Here is a 25,496-nt window from a genome sequence, read left to right as displayed (position 1 = left end):
TTTTTAAGGGATGGTTCTAGTATTTTTTAGTAATATAAATTAATATTTCAAGGAATTAATTTTCAAATAATACACTTTGGAAATTGTGGTTCTATTCTAAACATACTCCATTTTTCCAGGTGTTCTTTCGATGAAGTAATTTGCAGACATTCCATGACTAATCTTGGCATGTTCAGAACTATATAGGAAACTGTATGCAGACATAGAAGAACACTAATAAAGGCCCACTAAAATATTGGAAAAGCCCCTCTAACTATAATTTCACACTCTGTAGCCATCTGGGATTCTATCATTTAGTTATTCACTTGGTCAAATAAAGATTTTCTTTTTTAATACTTAAAAACAGTGAGATCAACGTCTTCTTTTTTCTCTCAAATTTATGAAATTATAATTGGAGTACACTAATTATACACATGTATACAATTTGGTTGGTTTTGATATATACATATATACACACATACACAATAGTGGAACTATCATCAAAAGTTAGATGATAAATATTTTTATTATCACAGAAAATTTTTGTGCTCTTTTATAATGTATCTTGCCCTCTACTCCTCCTAATAACTGATCTGCTTTCTGTCACTGAGGAATAGTATAAATTTTCTGGAATGTTATATACAAAGAATCATAGAGTTTGTACTTTTTCAGGGCTGGGGTGATTTAACTTCTTTTATTCATTCTAACAATTTTGTGGTTCATGTATATTGTTGCTTATCTATCAATAGTTTATGTTTTTTTATTGCTGATTAATTTTCCAGGTACAGATAAGTACCACAATTGTTTATTCATTAATCTGTTGATGAAGATCAGAGTTGTTTATAGACTTTGACTGTTAAAAATAAATAGCTATGAACATTCTTAAACAAGTCTTTGCATGGATATATGTTTGTTTCTTTTGGGTAAACATTTGGAAATGCAATGGCTGGGTTAATTTGCAGGCATGCTATTTTTCCAAAATAGTGTTTTTTTCATGCTGCTAGCTCTTTAGAGTGAACTAGACTAGTTATCTTGCTCATCTCTTACAACTAGGAAGTAAGCACTCACAGTAGGAAATGGAAAAATCAATGGGAAAGGAAGTACTCTGGGAAGGAAGTGCAGAGAAGAAATGATTTGGATTAGGTACATTAGGGAAGGGCACCTTTTATTAGGCTTCTAAAACTGTCTACTGGGAAAGTGAGGAGGTGCGAGTACTCAAGTGCTAAGAACCCATAGACTAATTTTCTTATTTTTCATGTAGTGCTTTATAAGTGAAATTTGTTTCTATTGTACTGAGATTTCGAATGTTGTTATTTTCCAGTGATTCTAACTCTGGAATCCTAATTACACACACCTGTGTTGCTCTTGCATTGTACCCAAGGTGTCTGCTTCTGCTGGTGGCTAATAGTCCATGACAGCCCTTCTCTTTCATAGTAGGTTTCTTGACAAGAAAATAAGCAGAGAAATGTCACTTTTCCGGATGGAATTGTCCCAATAGCTTTTCTTTGTAGTCTGATTTAAGATGATCTCAGATGGCTATTCAGGACTTATTGTTGCTTATGAGAGTAAACAAATGTAACTTATTAACAGTATATATAATTTTATAATAACACAATACTAAAGGAAACCATTGATACCTTAGCTGTTTAGGATATTGTTTTACAGTTAGCTATTCATTTTGGACATGCTATATATGCTAATGCTGGATTTGTAGCAATCTATCCTGTCATTATAATTTTGACAATATCTTTGCACATTTTCTTCTTTAAAAAAAAATGAAACTTTATGCCATAGCTGAAGCACGGATTTCAACATATTTTCATACTGAGAAGAAATATGTCTGCAAGTATTTTTAAAACATCAATATTGTAGTTTATTCTAGAAATCTACAATTTTTGTTCTGTGTTTTGTGGTTGTGAAAACACTTTAGGCTTTATTTTTTGTTTACAATTATGCTAGGTAGTGAAGTCTAAAAGCAGTTAATTGAAATTGAAACTGAAGGCACTACTTAGTCTCATAAGAGGAAGGAGAGCGTAAGGGAGATTTAGTACTATGGTGGCTAAAACCAAAACAGAAAGGGTGCTGAATGTTAACCCTGTCCTGTTGCATTAATTACTGATATTTAGTATACACCTCTAGAAGTAAGTACATATTTGCCATTCTGAGTAGAATATTTGGGAAATAAAAAAAGGAATCTTCTGTAAAATAGATAAAAGACCCTGATTTGTCTGAAAGACTTTGAAACTGTGCTGATTTTAATAAGTTCTGGTGTTCTGTTCTATACCACTGTAGAATGACTATAGTAAACAATAATGTGTTGTATACTTTCAAATAGCTAGAAGAAGGGCATTGAATGTTCCCAACACAAAGTAATAATAAATGTTTGAGATGATGGATGTATATTCTAATTACTCTGATCTGATCACTTTTACTTTATATGTATGGAAACATCACCATGTACTGCATAAATATGTACATTTATTATCTGTCAATTAAAAATGAGTTTAAAAAATAAAAAAGTAAAAGGCTTGTTTGAGGGAGAACATACATGTAGATATGGGATTTGAATTAGGCTTCCCACAGAACAGCATAGTATTTTGGATTCTAATGTAATCATTGTTTATACTTTTTTCTCACTATTATTTAAGTAAAAACGTACTTGTGTACATTTTTATAGTTCCTGGCCTGACAGGGGTCTGCATGGTAGTGGTGCTGTTCCTCATGATCACAGCCTCTACATATGCAATAAGGTAAGTGTCAGAGTCAATTATTTTGATGTTTATCTGTCAGGTTATTTAGAAAAAGTCTTGAGTAATCAAAGTGTTTAACCACTGTAGTGTCCTGGTTAATGGACTGTTCTGGGTAAGTAAGAGTGAAGTATAGCTGTTTCTATACATGACTTCTTGTTTCTGAAAATTCTCTTCGTATTAGCAGATTTTCTGGATTGGTAAGAAATTGTGTATGGAGATTGCATTTGATGACCAAAAGAAATACAGTTCTTCAGAATTTGAGTATCTTTCTGAAGGGTAGTGTATCTCTATGGGGCATGGGATTGAAAGCAATGTGTACAAACAGGGACCTTAGGAATTCCTAGGAATATGTGACTTAAAATTATTTTAAAGCTATTTTCCTGATATGAGTTTGTCTTGCTGTAAATTAACATGATGTTCTATACAAAACTTTGGAGAAATTTATTGTTGGTTTGCATCTGCTAAAATAACAAATTATCTGCATTCATATTGATTCTTATCGTTAAGAGATTTTGAGCAAAATCAGATGTACATTATCAGGAGCACTTTCACATGTCATTTCTGATGAACACATTTAATTTTTCAGAATATTTATAGTGTTGATGTTTCTGAATAAACTTTTTAGTTAAAGAAAGCAGAAAAAGGAATGTAACATGCATTTCCTCTAATCTTCAAAAATTTCCAATTGTTCTACTTGTTGAGATGTGAAATTCAATAGAAACACAGAAATATATCTATATATATGTATGTAAGCTTTGAAAATAATTGCCAAATAATATACTTAAATGAATCTGTCCTTATACTTTTTAACATTTGTGCACCCCCCCCCCAAATTTCACAAGTCTACTCACTACGCAAAGATTAATACTGTGCATATGTAGTATATTTTTATAGATTAAATCCTTCTTGCTCTTGTTCACTAATTCCCCTCCTCCTACCCCCAAATCATTTTTTCTCTCTTATATACCTATGTATTTTACCAAAACAGGACCATATTCGAATATTGCTTTTAATTTACTTTTTACCTAAATTTATATTATGAATGTTTTTTACATTAATAAATATTTTGTTATTATTCTCTTTACCGATGGCACAGCACATCGCCAAATAGGTCTTTATACATTATTTTCCCAGATCCATATTACTAAATGTTTTGGGTAGATTTGGGTTTTTTTTTTTTTTTTTTTTTTTTTTTTTTTTTTTTTTTGTATTTCAATTTTGAAACAAACACCCCCATCCATATGTCTTTGCATGCTTTTTCAATGATTTCCTAAGGAAAAATTCTTAGATGTAGAATAGCTGAGTCAAATTGTAAGAACACTTTTAAAGCTTTTCGTAAGAATGAAAACTTGGTTTACAGAAAGGCAACTCACTAACATTAGTATGTGAGGGTGCCAATTTTGTGGGGAGCAGTTTTATTTTATTTAGATAGAGGAATCATTAAAAACTTTTTTTTTTTCAATTTTAGGAGTTCTTGAAGGAAAATTAGAGCATCTGACATATTTATTTTAAAATCCTTGAGATACAGTTTTATCAAATGAAATGGAAAGATCAGCTTCTATTGTGAACTGAGATTTTGAATTTGCTCTCATAAGCAATTTAAGCACTTCTTAATCTTCAGAGGTTTTATGCTTTAAAACTTGTTTAAACAAGATTATAACACTTAGTTTGCTTTTCTGTAAGTATTATTGTTAGAATCATGATATTCTTAAATGAATCATGGAGACAGATATCTCTTTTATTTTACCTTTTCTTTTTACCAGTAAGAAACTAAAGCATTAGACAAATCAAGTGAATAAATAAGCCTGCAATGTTTGATTTCTGATAGTGAAATGTAGCCTCCTAATTCAAGGAGAGTTCAATATGGGTCAATCTATTAAAATAATTAATGTATCTTATTATCAGATGACAGGAATACATTTTCTCATCTCAATTGATTTTAAAATGGCAGTTACTAATATGAACTCAAATTTTGACTTAAAATACTCAGAGTAAATAAACTAAAAATTAAAATTATTTCCATTGTAGAATTAAAAAATATAAAAGCCAGAATTATGGTTATACTCAACAGTGAAATACTGGATGTATGCCTAAGAAAATCAGGAAAAAACCAGAAGTATTTTTAATTCTACCAATATTTACATACAGTAAAAAATGAAACATTTGGAATTATTAGAAAAAATGCAACAATAAATTATTTTCTTTATTTCCAGAAAAGTAGATATAATATCTACGTTTGGTAATTATTTTGGTAATTATTAGGTTTCTAAGAAAATTGAAGAGAATTATGGAAAAATTTGGTGTTAACACCAAGTAAAAGAGTTGAAAAAGGTAATTGAATATAAAACAAATATAAAAATAATCCTTCTGTCTGTTAACTATAATTAGTTTGAAAAAATGAATAAAATAAAAATAAACTACTCACAATTGCAGCAAAACATAGTATCTGGAGACAAAAGAAGTATGTTCACTGAGAGAAATATGTAGAGATTTAAATAAAGGCTGTATACTATAAAGATATAGTTCTTATTTATATTATGATTATTTTTTTGAGACAGGATCTTTCTCTCTCATCCAGGCTAGAATACTGTGGTAAGATTACAGCTCACTGAAGCCCCAACCTTGACTTCCTAGGCTCAAGTGATCCTCCCCCTTCAGCCTCCTTAGTAGTCAGGATCACGGGCACACACTACCTTGCCTAATTTTATTTTTATTTTATTTTACTTTTTTTTGTAAAGACAAGGTCTCAATATGTTGTCCAGGCTGGTCTCGAACACCTGGGCTCAAGTACTCCTTCCACCTCTGCCTCTTAAAGTGTTGGATTACAGGCATTAGCCACCATGCCTGACCCCTCGATTTATTTTATTTTATTTTATTTTATTTTATTTTATTTTATTTTATTTTATTTTGGGGTGTTGCAATTCAATAACATTCTCAGACAGGGTATTTTGTTTGTTTTTTTAATTTAGCAAAGTGATTCCAAAGTTTGTCTGGGGCACATCCAAGTACATATTTCAAAAGAGGAGTAAAAGGAGGGATGTGCCTTACTGAACATTAAAATGATTAAACTTCAGCAACTTAAAAGAGAGTGGGACTTACTTGCAAAAATGACCAACACATTGAACCAAGGGACAAAGTCAGTAAAAAGCCCTGAAAATGACCTTGCTATATATAAGAACCTGCTAGATAATAAAGGTGGCATTACAAGCTTATGAGGAAAGTCAAGTTTAATGTAGGTCTAATATGTGTAACAAATTACACATATTAATTTAAAATACTCTATATAAATGGGTAATGATTATGAACAGAAAGGTCACAGAAGAATTAAAAGTGAGTAACACACATATGAAATAATACCCCATCCTACTTATAATAAATAATGAAAACTTACAAAATTTGGTCTGAGTTTTGGGAAACAGGCATTCGTAGCCTACGGTTGGGTTTGTAATTAATAAATGTATTTTTAGAGGGCAATGGGCAGTGTGTATTAAAAGCATTAGAAAAGTGTATCCCTTAATCTTGCAATTCACATTATAATGGTTTGGATTTAAGAAAGGATCAGAGGGCCAAGCACGGTGGCTCACACCTGTAATCCCAGCACTTTGGGCGGCTGAGGCAGTTGGATCACGAGGTCAGGAGTTCGAGACCAGTCTGGCCGACATGGTGAAACCTTCTCTCTACTAAAAATACAAATATTAGCTGGGCATGGTGGCGAGCGCCTGTAATCCCAGCTACTCCGGAGGCTGAGGCAGGAAAATTGCTTGAAACTGGAAAGTGGAGGTTGCAGTGAGCTGAGATTGTACCACTGCACTCCACCTTGGGCAACAGAGCAAGACTGCATCTCGGAAAAAAAAAAAAAAAAAATTAAAAAAAAAATCAGAACTTTGTATATGTTACAAGGCATGGTAATGATATTGTTTATGATAGCAAATACTATGAGTAGAGTAAATGTAAAGCAATTGCCTGCTGCTTAAATAAGGGTTTCTCTAAGAGTCTATGGGAAGCATCATATTCATCTAGGAAGCTTTTGTAAATATTTTCCCTCTACTTCCAAGATTCTAATATATAAAATCCACCCTGGACATATGAAATAACTGTTACTCTTTTATTTTTCTCAAATGTTCTGTAGATTATGCTTGACATTCCCTGTCTTTTCAGTGTCTTTGTCCTCCCTCAGAGCAATAACATTGAGGTATCATTCTGGTTACACTGTCCAGGAAAAGAATATAACACTTTGGTCATGATTTATTTTAATTTCTCTCTTTTTGAGTTTCCCTTGAACTACTCTCAAAATATGTATTGAAAGAGGAGCATTGGTTATTTTGGAAATTATTTGAAAATTGACAATATTGATAAAATAATAGCCAAGGTACATATTAGCAGACTACTATCTGCTTCTTAGCCTTATATCATAAATCTTGAAAATAAATAGCTTATTTTTTTATTATTTCCATGTGTCTTTATTTGAAATACAAATAACTTACAAAATGTAAATTCTTACTCATATTTTTTGTCAGTTCTCTCTGTATGGTGTGTTAATACTTTGGTATTAGTAGATGAAAATCAGACATACTCATATTTTAGCTTTCTTAAATTGTGAGATATGTTTGAAAGTATACATGATATTTTGATATTTTTAGAAAGATGGAATCTAAAGTAGCATTAAAATGAATGTATTTGTTTTGCAGAGTTTCTAACTATGATATCTTCTGGTATACTCATAACCTCTTCTTTGTCTTCTACATGCTGCTGATGTTGCATGTTTCAGGGTAAGTTTACAAATATATGTATTTAAAACCATTTGTACCCTGAAATGGGGTAATGAAAGACAACTCTATAGGAAATTTCATAGGAAGTGTAAAAATGTCAAGAGTGGAAGAAATAGTTTCTCCACTATTGGGGATAGTGTCAAGAGTGGAACTGAGAATAGTGTCAAGAATGGAAGACGTAATTCTATTTTTAGCATAGCATATTGTAATGAAACCAGTATAAAGTATATTACCTTTAAAAGCAATAATTACCTCTCCCACAACCTTTTAGTTTCTAAATCTTCCTATGGATATATCTTAATATCTTCTAAAGGAAAAAATTTAAGAATGGAGAACATCAGGAATATATTTTAGTATTTGTATTTCCTGAAACTGTCCTGCTAAAGCAAGATTTATAACAATGGAATTTTCAGTTTTTCATTTTAAAAGTTCTACAGGAAGTAATACTTGCAGAGAGAGTCAAAGATTTAAAGTAACCAAAGAAAAGGATCTGTCAAAATCACCAAAGGAAAAAAAATTCATAAAGTGGAAAAATAATGTATCCTAAGCTTATTACAGAGTATACATAACATATTCTGAAAGTATGTGTATCCAAGCAGGATACTCAAAAGCATGGTGCTTAAAAGAATACATGAAGATAGATGAAGAAAATAATGTATTTTTGTACATGTGTATGTCTGTATGGCCACCAACAGTGAACGTGGTGGCTTTGGCGTGACATTCACACTTGCATGACATAATAGGTCTGGCAACAGGTTTACTTGGTTTAGCAGGATACAGGGAAGGACACACAGAATGTCAACAGGATAATGTCAGGTGCTTATTCAGTAGGAGTCCCTATAGTTGCTCAGGAAGCATTTATCCCCACTCCTTCATGTAGCAGCTCTGTTTTAAGATGAGGAACCCGTGTGGGTAGGCATGGTCTACCTTGCATTGGGTAAGGCTCATTCCTACTCCACAGGAACCTGTATCTTGGGAGCAGCATAAGTCCCCTCAAGGGATGCCCTTGGGATCAAGAACACACTGTACACAAGGAGGCTGAGGTCCGTGAGGCCCAAAATGGTTTCATAGTTCAATCACAGTCCTTTCTGTCCAGATGCATTTCACTGATAATAAACAATGTTGCTGTTAACACAGCTGACATTCCCTGTTTTTCTTAGCCTGAAATATTTCCAGGGAAACAGTTTGAAGAAAAGTTCAGACTTTTGTTTAGTTCCTTCTTCAGAATGTTTTATAATGTAATTTATCAGTACAGTGGGTCATTTACATTGATCAGATATTTATTTCAGGGTACATATTCAAAATGTTGCTTTGGATATTTTCCCCTGATTTTGGAGACTGCTGGTTAAGACAGCAGTATCAAATGGATTTACCCCATATGTCCTGGTTAGCTTTGTTCAGTACCAAGGTTCTAGAACACATAGTTGTAGAGCACTGGAAACATGGCCACACATTATAAATAATTCTCTGGAGCCTCAGGGCACCAAGAAAGCTCTTGGAAGAGAAGAGTCTGCTTTACATTCTGCTCTTTAAATGGAATTGGTTATCTGTCCAGGGCTATGCTCCTTAAGAGAAGTATGAATAACAAGACACTACTAATGATAATAAAAGTAATCTAAAATAGTTACATAATGCTTACTATATACTAAGTATAAATTCAAAATGCTTCAGATACTTTATGTTATTAAGTGCTCAGAATTTTATGAGAATAATATTGTTAAACCTCTTTCAGAGGTGGGAACACTAATGTTTAGAAAGATTAAGTAGCTTGTTGAAGTTTCCTTAACTGATGGATCCTAGATTCAAACCTAGGCATTCTGATTCAGAAACTCCTAAGTTTTTACGACAAGGCTCTATTTTTTTGGTGAAGTTGGTACTTCTGAGAATTTGATCTTAGTATTTGTTTAAATACCTTTATCTTGTCTTCTTTGAGATTGCGGTCTGTCTATTCATCTATGTATCTATATCAGATAGATATAGAAAAGAAAAATGCAGTCATTTATTAATATAATTATATATGCTTTTGCCTTTATGTTTTACTAAATTAAAACTCTGAAAAAAATCTATTTCTTTGTAAATCAAAATAGTGTCAATTTTTTTAAAGGATCAGCAGTTCAAACAGACTTCTTTTTAAAGAGGAGGATTACATTGAGAGTTCTTTACTTCTTTGGAAGTAAAAGGAATGCATATTTAAATTTTGATTTTACTTTTGTAGAACAAGGGCCACAGAGAGAAAGTGACTTTAATTTATACAGAAAAATAGTAGGTGTCTATAGGACTAATTATATATAATCAATCATTAAACTAAATTAATAAGTATTTATTTATTATAGGTAGTAATGAAGAAAGCAATTATTCTAATTTTGAATCATGTCATATAACCCATACATAATACAATAAGCATTCTACAGTGCACATTCTTTCCAGGAAATTTAATATTTAAAAAAGCAACATAGATATGCATCTAGTATGAGAAATGTTACTACTGATAACATTTTACAATTTTCTCAAAAAAATACTCTATATTGATGAAGAATTGGCTTATAATCAAGTCTATTTAAGTTATTTGTGCAAATGTTGGAAACAGACATATCTTTACTTCTGAAATACCTAGGTAACTTTGTTCTTCAACTTTTGGTTATCCAAATAAAGTACAGTTGTTCAAAGTAAATTTCTTGGATTTGTATTGAAATTTCTGTTCAACAGTATGCTTTAGGTCTGAACAGAAAATCACTATTTGCTTAGCATTAACTTCTGTGTCCATCAATGTGGTAAGTACCATAAGGTAAAGAAGAGCAATATATTGCATGATCTCTATTCATCCAGCATTGATCATTGACTTGGAATTTTGAAAAATCAATTGGAAAAGCTAGAAATATTATAAAACTGCATATTTTTAAAATGTAAACATTCATGTGTTATTTACATGAATACTAGCAATTCAGAGAATTATCAGTGTGGGCTAGAGATTTTAGAAAATAATAGGCTTAAAAGATGAGGTGATTAGACGTTGTTGACTGGTTTTCTACCTAAGCAGACTTTTACAGTAAGAGAAATTGCCTCATATGATTTTCTAAGGTCATTTTTTTCATAGAATCCTAAATTTTAGGGAAATTTAAAAGATAGCTTGATCAAACCTCTTTTAAGCTCCTCTACAATAATGTCTACTAAGTCAATGCCTAATTTTGAAGATGTCCATTCTGACTTAGGGAAAGTTCTAATTCTCACAGTGTTCTTTCTTTTTTGGTTGGAATTATTTTACCGTAATTTCTGTCTAGCTATTAAAAGTCTGTGATTCTAGAGGCCATGGAAGTTAAGTTGCCCACTTTCCTACATTCTATTCATCTGTTTCTTACATTGTGATATTTTAGATCTTAATTTTCTGAACTGTCTCTTTGAATATATTAACAATTAATATTAATTGAATGCTTCTCTTTTATCTTACTAACATTTGCTCTCATTAAATCCTCCTAACAACCTGTAAAATTATTATTATTATTGTTATTACTATTATTCTCAATGTTCAGCTGAGAAAACAGGAGCAGTGAGAGATGAGTTGATGAGGGTCGTGGCTAGTAAGTAGATTTCTAGTTTGAATCCAGGTATCAGATACCAAAACTGACATTCTTAACCACTAAGTTATGTGGCCCCCATTTGGCAACACTTCTTTGTATCCCTTTTAAAACTGTAAACCAAACTAAAAGTTCTTCGAGTATGTGATCTGATTTTGGCAGAGTGAAAGTCTCACTTTCTTGACTACAAATATTGTAATCAGTATTATTTAGGACCCAAATTTTTTGTTCCATGATTATCTGTGTCCTTGTCTTAACCTGGTTTTCATTTTTGTTGTGTATTTTAGCAATTCTCTTCATTTTTTATAAATAAATTTGTTGCATGCCACCCTGAAAAGATGACATTTCATGTACACTAAACTCAGATGTTTCTTTTTAGTTTTAAAATGCATCTTTAAAATACATTAATTTTCTTCTCCAAGATGTTAGTATAACGTAGAGATTAAAAGGGGATACATCACTTAATACCCGTATGAACTTGGCAGATAATTTGTCCTTGCTTTTTGTTAGCAATTAAATGGGATTAATAAAATCACTTATATCATAGTGTTGTCTTGGGTTTAAGTAAGGTAATGCAGCAAAGTAGGTAGAATATAGACATATGCAATAAATGTTAGCAAGAACAAATTATACCAGTACCAATACTAATAGCTTTGTAAGAATGACACTCCACATTTAACTTTGAAAAACCATATTTTTTGATAAAGACACAACACTTCTGAAAAGTCCAGATTTTCTTATTAGTAAAGTAATTTGATGAACATTTAGTGAAAACTGCTTAGCAGCTCAAAGGAATATTCCTTGATATGGCAACAATTATAATATTCTAAGGTCTCTAAAATTCTATTGATTTTTAGCAATAAAGGTTTATCTTTACAAAACAAGCCTTCCTCCTGAGGAATTTTTTGTTTTAATTTTTAATATACTTTTTTAGGAGGTTGCTGTTGGTGTACTGCATTAAAGATATTCAATTCCTAAGATACCTGGTGAAAATAAAGCAAAACAAAACCATTTCCTCTTTCCAAATATGTATAGAACTGGATATTTCTTTCCTCATTTTCTTTTGAAAAACTCATTAGAAGGAGATGCATACTGCTATTCTCGCTTACTGATAAAAAGGATATTGGAGGAAAATAAATTATGAATGTCACAGAGCCTCTGCTTAAGAGCCTAACCCAGCTCCTTTCAAAGAAATGTGGAGGGAATGCATTGTAAGTGAGATTTGGCACCTTAATGTCTGCAATCTTACCATAGTCAACACTCCCACTGGCTTTAGCTTGGAGAGTGCTGTGTGGGTGGTGATTGTATTTTAGGTCTTTCTTTGAGTGAGAGAGACTATAATGTGATAATTCTGGAAATGATAGAGGGGAAAGTCCTCCTCCAATGTTTGGATGGCAATGACAGCACATTAATAGTGTAAATATTTGTTGTGCTAGCTCTGCTGCTCTTCTCAGATCATTTTTATTATGTGAATGATACCTGAAGTATTCTTTTAAACAGAGCTCTTGCCGTTTGGTACTACTAGTTAGCAAGAGTTAATCATAGAGTATGATTTATATTCTACATGAATTTTTTTTTTTTTGAAATCTAAAAGGAGTATTTTTATGTGCCTGTTTTTAAAAACATTTATTCTTTATGCCAGGGGAACACAGTGGGCAGGCTTTGTCAACAGTGGCATTAATGAGCCCCAGGCAGTGTCACAGGCAGGTAGTTTAACAGGGAGCATCACAGGAGTTTAGACTCAAGATGTTAACCACGGTTAGAAAGATATTGTGGGGGTCGGCTTATTGTGCTGACTGGGAAATAACCTCCCTCTATTATGGCCTCGGGCCTCAGGAGGAGGATAGTAAGGAAATACTGTTAGGGGATAGAGATATTTATGCAATATAATGAAGCATTAAGAATTGCTGATTCTATTTGTTTATGTCCTCTTTTATTTCACTGAGCAGTGGTTTGTAGTTCTCCTTGAAGAGGTCCTTTACATCCCTTGTAAGTTGGATTCCTAGGTATTTTATTCTCTTTGAAGCAATTGTGAATGGAAGTTCATTCCTGATTTGGCTCTCTGTTTGTCTGTTACTGGTGTATAAGAATGCTTGTGATTTTTGCACATTGATTTTGTATCCTGAGACTTTGCTGAAGTTGCTTATCAGCTTAAGGAGATTTTGGGCTGAGACAATGGGGTTTTCTAAATATACAATCATGTCATCTGCAAACAGGGACAATTCTGGTAGAATTCAGCTGTGAATCCATCTGGTCCTGGGTATATACCCAAAAGATTATAAATCATGCTGCTCTAAAGACACATGCACACGTATATTTATTGCGGCACTATTCACAATAGCAAAGACTTGGAATCAACCCAAATGTCCATCAGTGACAGACTGGATTAAGCAAATGTGGCACATATACACCATGGAATACTATGCAACCATAAAAAAGGATGAGTTTGTGTCCTTTGTAGGGACATGGATGCTGCTGGAAACCATTATTCTCAGCAAACTATTGCAAGAACAGAAAACCAAACACCACATGTTCTCACTCATAGGTGGGAACTGAACAATGAGATCACTTGGACTCTGGAAGGGGAACATCACACACCAGGGCCTATCACAGGGAGGGGGGAGGGATTGCATTGAGAGTTATACCTGATGTAAATGACGAGTTGATGGGTGCAGACGAGTTGATGGGTGCAGCACACCAACATGGCACAAGTATACATATGTAACAAACCTGCACATTATGCCCATGTACCCTAGAACTTAAAGTATAATAAAAAAAAGAGAAAAAAAATAAAAAAAAATTAAATTAAATTAAAAAAAAAAAAAAAGAATTGCTGATTCCCAAGTATCTTCTCTTTTAGAAGCCACTTTCACAGAAGTCTTCCTTCACTCACACTGATGTGGTACAGGGAAAGGTTTGGTCATCTTACTACTGGTGGGAGGCACTTGCTCCTCTTAGAAACTCATATTACATTTCGAATGGAAGTCCCACTAGTTGTATTTTAAACAATCCTATTCTAGCACTGAGGGAGAAATTTTTTACTTTCCTCTACATTCTTTTCAGTTTCTCATTTCTTGCCTGCGTATTTGCATTGACTATGTAATTTGTTGTGGAAACCAGATACTTTCGAGAATGAATGGGGATGCTATTGATAATTCAGCATTGGCTATATAAAGACCAGGTCACATAGGCATCCTACCTATTCTGAGGCAGTGGGAGAAGTTTTAAGAGAGTTTTAATTCATGATTGGCTATATAAAGACCAGGTCATATAGGCATCTTACCTATTCTGAGGCAATGGGAGAAGTTTTAAGAGAGGCTAATGCACTATTTTAATGTAGACTTTGAGCTAGAGCCACAAAAGGAGTCCTTACCTTGAATAGGGGCTCTGCATGTGTATTTGAGAAACAGAACCCTCAAATAATACACACTGTAGGTTTGCCTAGCTTTGTCTCACTTTAGATTATTGTAATTAGATGTTCATTACCATGGTCATTAGAAGGCTGCGGATTTGGGTGTTCAGGACAGTGGTTAAAATCTTTTATAAACTCTCTGTCACTGATACAGATGACGTGTTCTAATACTTCCTAGATGCCTAGTTTCTAATGATTCTAGCATACTCGTTATCAGTTTGGTGCCCATTATTTCTACCATAAAATTCTACTTCTCCTTCCATAGGATAGGAGTTTTGAACGTGGCTACATAATCCCTAGGAATCATTGAATGGATTCAGGGATTCATTAATTGCTGAAATACATACACACATATATCTGCATATTTAAGTATATGTTTAATTTTGAGACACATATGTACATTTTTGTATAAAAGAAGGTTTCTCAACTTTCATTAGACACCCTAAAGTTTGTGTGGTAAAAAACAGTTTAAAAAAATATGTAACTGAAGTTTTTAAAGCTAGATTTTAACCAAAGAGCTATAATAGCTAATATCACATTGACACATTTTATATAGCCTGCTTAAGTTTTATTTAGAGTTAAAAACACTGGATTGTGGGAAAAATAAAAGCCACTGGGTCATTTTTTTTTCTCCCATGAAGGCTACTGGAAAGAGAACTTGTCAAATATAATGAACAACTTAATAATTGCATTATCATTTTAGAGGATAATAATTATACTATTCATAACAATTCCCTAGTTTGAGACATATTGAATATGTGACAGGGACTATTCTCAGCCCTTTATACACACACACACATGCACGCACGCACGTGCACACACAGACATTTGTTTTTTGTTTTTAATACACACAGTACTATAAGTTCTTCTATCATTTCTATTTTACAGATGGGGAGTTAAAACATAAAATATTAAATTAAAGTAACTGTCCAAAGCCACACAGCTAATTCCTGAAAAAACTAAGATTGAGCCCATGAAGTTTGACCCCTGAATTTAAGTTCTACCCTTTTCTTGAATTATTGAATTATTATTTTTTTTTCGAAAGCTTTATTGAGACAAAATTAAGATATCACAAAATCCATTGGTTCAAAGTGCACAATTCGATGGTTTTAATGCATTTTCATATTTTTCTAATGACTAATAATGTTGAGTATTTTTCCTGTGATTGTCAAATTTTTGTCTATCTTCTTTGGAGAAGTGCCTATTCAGATTCTTTGCTGCCTTTTTTTTTTTTTTTTTTTTTTTTATTATACTTTAAGTTCTAACAATGAGATCACTTGGACTCGGGAAGGGGAACATCACACACCGGGGCCTATCATGGGGAGGGGGGAGGGGGGGGATTGCATTGGGAGTTATACCTGATGTAAATGACGAGTTGATGGGTGCAGCACAGCAACATGGCACAAGAATTATTGAATTATTTATTCATCATTTAGAAAGTACCCTTGCTCATGAATGAAAAATATTTATGTCATGTAAAAATCTAGGATATATTTTTCTATTTATCTATGTAAGTTGGTGAGTATATATACATATATGTTTGCCTGTTTTGAATATAAAGTTCAGTTTTGATTCAGGTTACATAGAGTTCAAAGTTTTGAAGGTGAAATCTAACTAGCTCCGAGAAAATGGAGTAAGAAGAACATACCTTCTTTATGGTGCTGCCTTATACATGTTTCCTAAAATGTTTGACCTTGTTAAGATACATAATAATATAATAACTTTATAATATAATGTAATCACTTTATAATAAATCTAATAATAAAGTTATATTTACGTGATACTTTACTTGCCAGAATTCTTCCATGTAACCTGAAAATAACAGTGAAGAAGACTAGGATTTAGACTGGAGCAGATAAAAATGCTGTGGAAGAGATATTCTTATCAGTATTTTATTGCCAGAGTGTGTTTATAAAAGGATTAAGTCAAAACATAGCAAAGAAGGCAATGGGGAAAAGACATTATTCATCATATAGAAAAATCAATTAAGTCTACAGATTTTAAAAACCCATACCTTTTAGAATTTTGCCATGAATTTTCTCTAAATATTAGATTGCCCGTCAAGTTATTATTCAAATATGAGGGATGAATTTCATAATGGAATTCCAAAGTAAATACATTAACAAACTCGAGTAAGCATGCAATTTGTGAATTACCATAGTTTTGCTATCCCACACATTCTGATATTTTGACTTTAAATACAGTGAAATAAATGCCCTGTGTTATGATAGTGAAGAAACAGGATTGATTCCTAGAAAATCACTAAAGTAATCTTGGACAAATCAGTTTTCTAGAAATAAAGAAAAATAATTGTATTTCCCAGACCTATTAGAAGAAAAATATTAGCTATTGTACATAAAATTGACACTATGTACACACATATATATACACATATATTTTCATTGTTGTCTATATAATGTTCTCCATTTAAAAAACTTTTCTATTTTTAATTTTTGTGAATACATAGGTGTGTATGTTTATGGGATACATGAGATATTTTGATACAGCCATACAATGTGTAATGATAACATTTGCATAAATGAAATATTCATAATCTCAAATATTTATCTTCTCTTTGTGTTACATACAATCGAATTGTACTGTTTTCATCATTTTTTAATGTACAATACATTATCATTGACTGTAGTCATCTAATTATATTTTTGTAACCAATAACCATCCCCACTTCTCCTCATCTCATTCTCAGCCTCTGGTAATCATCATTCTACTCTCTATCTTCATGTGTTCAGTTTTCATTTTTAGCTCCCACCAATAAGTGAGAACATGTGAAGTTTGTCTTTCTGTGCCTTGATTATTTCACTTTATACAATAACCTCCAGTTCCACCCATGTCATTGAAAATGAGAGGATCTCCTTCTTTTTGTGGCTGAATAGTACACCATTTTTTTTAAATTTATTTATTATTATCATACTTTAAGTTCTAGGGTACATGTGCACAACGTGCAGGTTTGTTACATATGTATACTTGTGCCATGTTGGTGTGCTGCACCCATCAACTCGTCATTTACATCAGGTATAACTCCCAGTGCAATCCCTCCCCCCTCCCCCCTCCCCATGATAGGCCCTGGTGTGTGATGTTCCCCTTCCCGAGTCCAAGTGATCTCATTGTTCAGTTCCCACCTATGAGTGAGAACATGCGGTGTTTGGTTTTCTGTTCTTGTGATAGTTTGCTAAGAATGATGGTTTCCAGCTGCATCCATGTCCCTACAAAGGACACAAACTCATCCTTTTTTATGGTTGCATAGTATTCCATGGTGTATATGTGCCACATTTGCTTAATCCAATCTGTCACTGATGGACATTTGGGTTGATTCCAAGTCTTTGCTATTGTGAATAGTGCTGCAATAAACATACGTGTGCATTTGTCTTTATAGCAGCATAATTTATAATCCTTTGGGTATATACCCAGTAATGGGATTGCTGGGTCATATGGTACATCTAGTTCTAGATCCTTGAGGAATCGCCATACTGTTTTCCATAATGGTTGAACTAGTTTACAATCCCACCAACAGTGTAAAAGTGTTCCTATTTCTCCACATCCTCTCCAGCACCTGTTGTTTCCTGACTTTTGAATGATCGCCATTCTAACTGGTGTGAGATGGTATCTCATTGTGGTTTTGATTTGCATTTCTCTGATGGCCAGTGATGATGAGCATTTTTTCATGTGTCTGTTGGCTGTATGAATGTCTTCTTTTGAGAAATGTCTGTTCATATCCTTTGCCCACTTTTTGATGGGGTTGTTTTTTTCTTGTAAATTTGTTTGAGTTCTTTGTAGGTTCTGGATATTAGCCCTTTGTCAGATGAGTAGATTGCAAAAATGTTCTCCCATTCTGTAGGTTGCCTGTTCACTCTGATGGTAGTTTCTTTTGCTGTGCAGAAGCTCTTTAGTTTAATGAGATCCCATTTGTCAATTTTGGCTTTTGCTGCCGTTGCTTTTGGTGTTTTAGACATGAAGTCTTTGCCCATGCCTATTTCCTGAATGGTACTACCTAGGTTTTCCTCTAGGATTTTTATGGTATTAGGTCTAACATTTAAGTTTCTAATCCATCTTGAATTAATTTTCATATAAGGAGTAAGGAAAGGATCCAGTTTCAGCTTTCTACTTATGGCTAGCCAATTTTCCCAGCACCATTTATTAAATAGGGAATCCTTTCCCCATTTCTTGTTTCTCTCAGTTTTGTCAAAGATCAGATGGCTGTAGATGTGTGGTATTATTTCTGAGGACTCTGTTCTGTTCCATTGGTCTATATCTCTGTTTTGGTACCAGTACCATGCTGTTTTGGTTACTGTAGCCTTGTAGTATAGTTTGAAGTCAGGTAGCGTGATGCCTCCAGCTTTGTTCTTTTGACTTAGGATTGTCTTGGAGATGCGGGCTCTTTTTTGGTTCCATATGAACTTTAAAGCAGTTTTTTCCAATTCTGTGAAGAAGCTCATTGGTAGCTTGATGGGGATGGCATTGAATCTATAAATTACCTTGGGCAGTATGGCCATTTTCACGATATTGATTCTTCCTATCCATGAGCATGGTATGTTCTTCCATTTGTTTGTGTCCTCTTTTATTTCACTGAGCAGTGGTTTGTAGTTCTCCTTGAAGAGGTCCTTTACATCCCTTGTAAGTTGGATTCCTAGGTATTTTATTCTCTTTGAAGCCATTGTGAATGGAAGTTCATTCCTGATTTGGCTCTCTGTTTGTCTGTTACTGGTGTATAAGAATGCTTGTGATTTTTGCACATTGATTTTGTATCCTGAGACTTTGCTGAAGTTGCTTATCAGCTTAAGGAGATTTTGGGCTGAGACAATGGGTTTTTCTAAATATACAATCATGTCATCTGCAAACAGGGACAATTTGACTTCTTCTTTTCCTAACTGAATCCCCTTGATTTCTTTCTCTTGCCTGATTGCCCTAGCCAGAACTTCCAACACTATGTTGAATAGGAGTGGTGAGAGAGGGCATCCCTGTCTTGTGCCAGTTTTCAAAGGGAATTTTTCCAGTTTTTGCCCATTCAGTATGATATTGGCTGTGGGTTTGTCATAAATAGCTCTTATTATTTTGAGGTACGTTCCATTAATACCGAATTTATTGAGCGTTTTTAGCATGAAGGGCTGTTGAATTTTGTCAAAAACCTTTTCTGCATCTATTGAGATAATGATGTGGTTCTTGTCTTTGGTTCTGTTTATATGCTGGATTATGTTTATTGATTTGCGAATGTTGAACCAGCCTTGCATCCCAGGGATGAAGCCCACTTGATCATGGTGGATAAGCTTTTTGATGTGTTGCTGAATCCGGTTTGCCAGTATTTTATTGAGGATTTTTGCATCGATGTTCATCAGGGATATTGGAAACTGAACAACCTGCTGCTGAATGACTACTGGGTACATAATGAAATGAAAGCAGAAATAAAGATGTTCTTTGAAACCAATGAGAACAAAGATACAACATACCAGAATCTCTGGGACACATTTAAAGCAGTGTGTAGAGGGAAATTTATAGCATTAAATGCCCACAAGAGAAAGCAGGAATGATCTAAAATTGACACTCTAACATCGCAATTAAAAGAACTAGAGAAGCAAGAGCAAACACATTCGAAAGCTAGCAGAAGGCAAGAAATAACTAAGATCAGAGCAGAACTGAAGGAGATTGAGACACAAAAAACCCTCCAAAAAATCAATGAATCCAGGAGTTGGTTTTTTGAAAAGATCAACAAAATTGACAGACCACTAGCAAGACTAATAAAGAAGAAAAGAGAGAAGAATCAAATTGACGCAATTAAAAATGATAAAGGGGATATCACCACCGACCCCACAGAAATACAAACTACCATCAGAGAATACTATAAACACCTCTACGCAAATAAACTGGAAAATCTAGAAGAAATGGATAGTTTCCTGGACACTTACACTCTTCCAAGACTAAACCAGGAAGAAGTTGAATCCCTGAATAGACCAATAGCAGGCTCTGAAATTGAGGCAATAATTAATAGCCTACCAACCAAAAAAAGTCCAGGACCAGATGGATTCACAGCTGAATTCTACCAGAGGTACAAGGAGGAGTTGGTATCATTCCTTCTGAAACTATTCCAATCAATAGAAAAAGAGGGGATCCTCCCTAACTCATTTTATGAGGCCAACATCATCCTGATACCAAAGCCTGGCGGAGACACAACAAAAAAAAGAGAATTTTAGTACACCATTGTTATATGTAGCACATTTTCTTTATCCATTCATCTGTTGATGGACACTTAGATTGCTTCAAAATCTTGGCTATTGTGAATAGTGCTACAATAAATACGCAATTGCAGATATCTCTTCAAATACTGATTTCTTTTCTTTTGGGTATATACCTAGCAATGGGATTGCTGGGTCATATGTTAGTTCTGTTTTTAGTTTTTTGAGGAACCTCCAAACTTTTCTCCATAAGGGTTATACTAACTTACATTCCCACCAACAGTGTATGAGGGTTCCCTTTTCTCCACATTCTCATCAGTATTTGTTGTTGCCTGTGTTTTTAATATAAGTCATTTTAACTGTGGTGAGACAATATCACATTGTAGTTTTACTTTGCATTTATCTGATGATGTGTTGTTGAACAGCTTTTCATATACCTGTTTGCCATTTGTATGTCTTTTGAAAAATGTCAGTTTAGGTATTGTGCCTATTTTAAATCCAATTATTAGATTTTTTTCTTATAGAGCTGTTTGAGTTATTTATATATTTTGGTTATTAATTCCTTGTCAGATGGATAGTTTGGAAATATTTTCCTCCATTCTTTGGGTTAGATCTTTACTTTGTTGATTGTATCCTTTGCTGTGCAGAAGCTCTTTAACTTGTTGTAATTCCATTTGTCCATTTTTGCTTTGATTGTCTGTGCTTCTGGGATATTACTCAAGAAATCTTTGCCCAGTCCAGTCTCTTGTAGAGTTTCCCCAGTGTTTTCTTTTAGAGGTTTCATAGTTTCAGATCTTAGAGTAAGTCTTCAATCAATTTTATTTTTTTTAATTTAGGAAGAGATAGAGATCTAGTTTAATTCTTCTGCTATATTGTATTTCCATTATACATTTCAAAAAGTTTTAACATTTCCTCAGTAATTTCATCATTGACTCACTGGTTATCGGGAACACTGTAAAATTTCTGTGTATTTGTATAGTTTCCAAAATTCCTCTTATTGATTTCTAGTTCTATTCCATGGTGGTCAGGAAAGATGCTTGATATTATTTCAATTTTTTGAACATTTTGAGACTTTTTTGTTACCTAACATATGATTCTTGAGAATGACCTATGTGCTGAGGAGAAGAATGTGTGTTATGCAGTCACTGGATAAAATGTTCTGTAAATATTTATTAGGTCCATTTGATCTGTAGTGCAGATTAAGTCTGATGTTTATTTATTGATTTTCTGTCTGAAAGATCGGCCCAATGCTAAAAGTGGGATGTTGAAATCTCCAACTGTTGAAGATATTGAAGATATTGAAGTCTATCTCTCTCTTTAGCTCTAATAATATTTGCTTTACATTTTTGTGTGCTCCACTTTTGGGTGTAAAATATTTACAGTTGTTATATCATCTTGCTGAATTGACCCCTTTATCAAAATATGATTTTTTTTTGTCTCTTGTTACAGTTTTTGTCTTGAAATCTATTTTGTCTGATATTAAGTATAGCTTCTCCTCTTCCTTTTTGGTTTCCATTGGCATGGAATATGTTTTTCCATCTGTTTATTTTCAGTCTATGTGTATCTTCATAGGTGAAGTGTGTTTCCTGTAACCAGTAGATCATTGGGTCTTTTTGTTTCTCCGTTCAACCATTGTATGTCTTTTGATTGGACAGTTTAGTTTATTGACATTCGATGCCATTGCTGATAAGTATGGCCTTTCTCATGCCATTTTCTTGTTTGCTTTCTGATTGTTTTGTGGTCTTCTCTTTCTTCTTTTCTTCCATCCTGTCTTCCTTTTGGTGAAGGTGATTTTCTCTGGGGGTATGTCTTAATTTCTTCTTTTTCTATTTTTTGTGTATGTGTTGTGTGTTTTCTGATTTGTGGTTACAATGAGGCTTATAACTAATATAACCCACCTCAGGCCCACAGTGAGGTACTGCTTATGTTCATTCAAGGCCCAAGGGCTCCTCATTCAGCTTGTAGTGAATGCTTCCCAGCCTGGGACTTTTACTTCAGGATAATGCATTCCCCTCTTGCACAAGGAGGGTCAATAAATGTCATCTGAGAGCCAAGGCCTGGAATCACGGAACCCTGCTTGGTGCTCTACCCCACGGTGGCTGAATTGGTATGTAACCTGCAAGACAAGTCCCCTTCACTCTTCCCTCTCCTTTTCTCAAGCATAAGGAGTCCCTCTCCATAGCAATCACAGCTGGGAATTTGCTGGGTCACACCTAAAGCCAGAACATCTCTGAATCTCACCCAAGGCCCATGGCGAGTACTGCCTGGGTACCACTGCTGGTTATTCAAGGGCCAATGGCTCTTTAGTCAGATGATTAATCTTGCCAGGACTGGGTCCCTCTCTTCAAGGCAGCAAGTTTCTTTCTTGCCCAGGGCGTGTCTAGAAATGTCATTCAACAGTTAGGACCTGGAATCAGGGCCTCAGGCCTCTGCTGAGTGCCCTATCCTACTGTGGCTAAGCTGGTATCTAAGAGGCAGGACAAAGTCCTCTTTATTCATCCCTCTCCTCTCTTCAAGCAGAAGGAAGAGGTCTCTCCCAGAGTTGTGTTGTTTGGGCTTGGTAGAGAGGTGGTACAAGCACTCTCTTGGCTGCTCTGGCTAGAGTCTCACTGGGATGTGTGCCCCCCACATCACTGGCTGTGAGCCCTGCACAGCACCAGGACTTGCAAGGAATTTTTGTCCTTTAGACCTAGACTGCCTTTCAAGTTTATTTACAATCCCAGAGTACTTTAACCCAAAATGACAAGGCTTGCTGGGACTTAGGTTTTGACTACTGGAATGGGCAATTCCTTTTAGGCTAGGACTGGGTCTAAATGCTCCCTCTGTGGGCTCTGGCTGAGTACTTCCTGGTGTTGCTTTTCACTGTGGCGGGGCAACACTGAGTTCTCTTCTCCCTAACCTCCTTATGTATCTGTGAGTTCCAACCCAAAAAAGAAAAAGAAAATAGAACATTGTGCCATATCCTAGGTAAACTATAGTGGTTTTGGAGATAGGAGTGTTTATTACCCATCTTTATGCAGGGAATCCCTTTCACATATCACTCACTCAATATTTTCTGGATGAAGCTGAATTGCATTAATTAGTTTAATCTAGGAATGTGTTGTCCTTCTAGGCTCTTCCAATTTTCCTTAAGTATCAAAGCATTACAGATGACAATAAAGGATAATCTCTAAACTTGTTTAACTATAACCTGGACTGTCATTTTGTAACTACCATTTATATTTAGTCTTATCTAGGTAATTAGTTATTATGGCAACTAGTATATTGATTCCCATGTCAGAGGAATTAGCTTTTAAATCTTGACTATTTTGATTACATTGTAGACTGGCACAGTTTTGTTGGGGGTCTTTGTGTATCTCTGCGGCTAAAAATTCTGAAAGAAAAAATCCATGCCTATTATTATTATTATTATTATTTGAGACATGGTCTTTTTGTGTTGCTCAGGCTGGTCTCAAAAGTCTGGCCTCAAGTGATCCTCCCACCTCAACCTCTAAGTGCTGGGTTTACAGGCATGAGCCAGCATGCTCAGCCTCAGCTCTCCTGATTTGTTTTATTTCACTTTTTAGTTCTTCAATTTTTCACTTAAATAAATGAGGTGAAAAATATTATTGAATAATTAGATCTCTCTTAGATGGAATCCAAATTCTTCTCCTCCATAGTATTTACATATTTTCAATATGTTAATAAATACAATGTCCTACATAAAGTTTTTTTTTACTTTTATATCCTTTGTTTGCCAACTTCCAGTTTTGTTTGCCAACTTCCAATTTTTTGTTCATTGGATTTCTTCATTTCATGTAAAAAGTAGTATTTCTCTATAGTAATTATGGGCTAAGATCTTATGGTTTATTCACATTTGCTGATATTTTATGCTGTAAGCCAGTTGGTAGTAGGGATCGAGGTCATGTGATATTTTCTCCCATTAAAGATGCCTTATAGTTCTATAGTTTATATGTATATATGTCTACTGATATACTTAGATATAGCATATAGAGAACATTTTTATGTACATGAAGTCATTTATGCTATAAGTTGTATACATTAATGGATTTTTTTAAACTTCCAAACTGCAAGTTTATTTTTTACCCAATTTTGGAGACAGACATAGTGAACCTTAGACCAAATACTTTTTCAAATAATTTTTAATCTCAGCTTTTCTCCAGAGAATTTTTTTATATTAGCAAGTGTTTACAGCTGGAATTTTAAGGTGAGAAAGTTGGGGGAAAGGAGAAGGAAAAGGACTGTATTTATTTTAAGAAACATTTTCAGTACAGTACTGTTTTTCTGAAAAGTGAAATAATAATTTTATCCTCCACTGTCATTTTAGTAAAGCGTGAAAGCTGAGGAAATACTAAGAAGTAATGGATGCTTACTTTTTATTTTCTTTGCAAGGGGTCAAAGCTCTTCCCTTTATATACCTGTGAAGTAGAGAGGAACAGGTACAATTTCTCTTTCAGTTAAGGAAACTTAGGGGAATGACCTATTTTACTTCAGGTACTCAAGGAAGTTATAAATGTTGATTCTAAGCCCTTAAGACCCTAGGCTATACATTAGTCAGCTGCAGAGATATTGTGACAGAATCAGTCTCTTAATTTGGGGGGCCCACTGCAAAATGAAATGTGGGATTCTTTGATCAAAAAATTATTAAGCATTTGGAGATGATGACAACAGAGCAGTAAACCAATAGCAGGTTCTTTCTAAAGAGCAAGGTCCAGTGCACCTGCACAGATTACAAACACATGATGCTATCCCTGTCTTGTAAGCTTGGACAAGCCCACCGGTAAGAGCCAGACACAATTCCTGCTGTGGTTAAGCTGCAGATAGCAGTA

General features: G+C 34.1%; 1 protein-coding gene across 8 annotated transcripts in view; it reads left to right on the top strand.

Moving 5' to 3' along the window:
• Positions 1-25,496, top strand: part of NOX4 (NADPH oxidase 4) — a 169,381-nt gene that overhangs the window by 60,507 nt on the left and 83,378 nt on the right. For 7 of the 8 annotated variants that reach the window (XM_038005369.2, XM_008020466.3, XM_073020248.1 and 4 more), the window contains 2 exons: positions 2,657-2,729; positions 7,418-7,498. In XM_038005369.2, coding sequence (XP_037861297.2) covers positions 2,657-2,729; positions 7,418-7,498 — 154 coding nt within the window. The remainder of the gene's footprint in view (positions 1-2,656; positions 2,730-7,417; positions 7,499-25,496) is intronic. The other variant, XM_073020246.1, reaches the window with a different exon arrangement.

Source organism: Chlorocebus sabaeus, chromosome 1 (genome assembly GCF_047675955.1).
Source record: "Chlorocebus sabaeus isolate Y175 chromosome 1, mChlSab1.0.hap1, whole genome shotgun sequence".
Classification (NCBI taxonomy): domain Eukaryota; kingdom Metazoa; phylum Chordata; class Mammalia; order Primates; family Cercopithecidae; genus Chlorocebus; species Chlorocebus sabaeus.
This window is presented reverse-complemented; position numbering and strand designations above follow the sequence as displayed.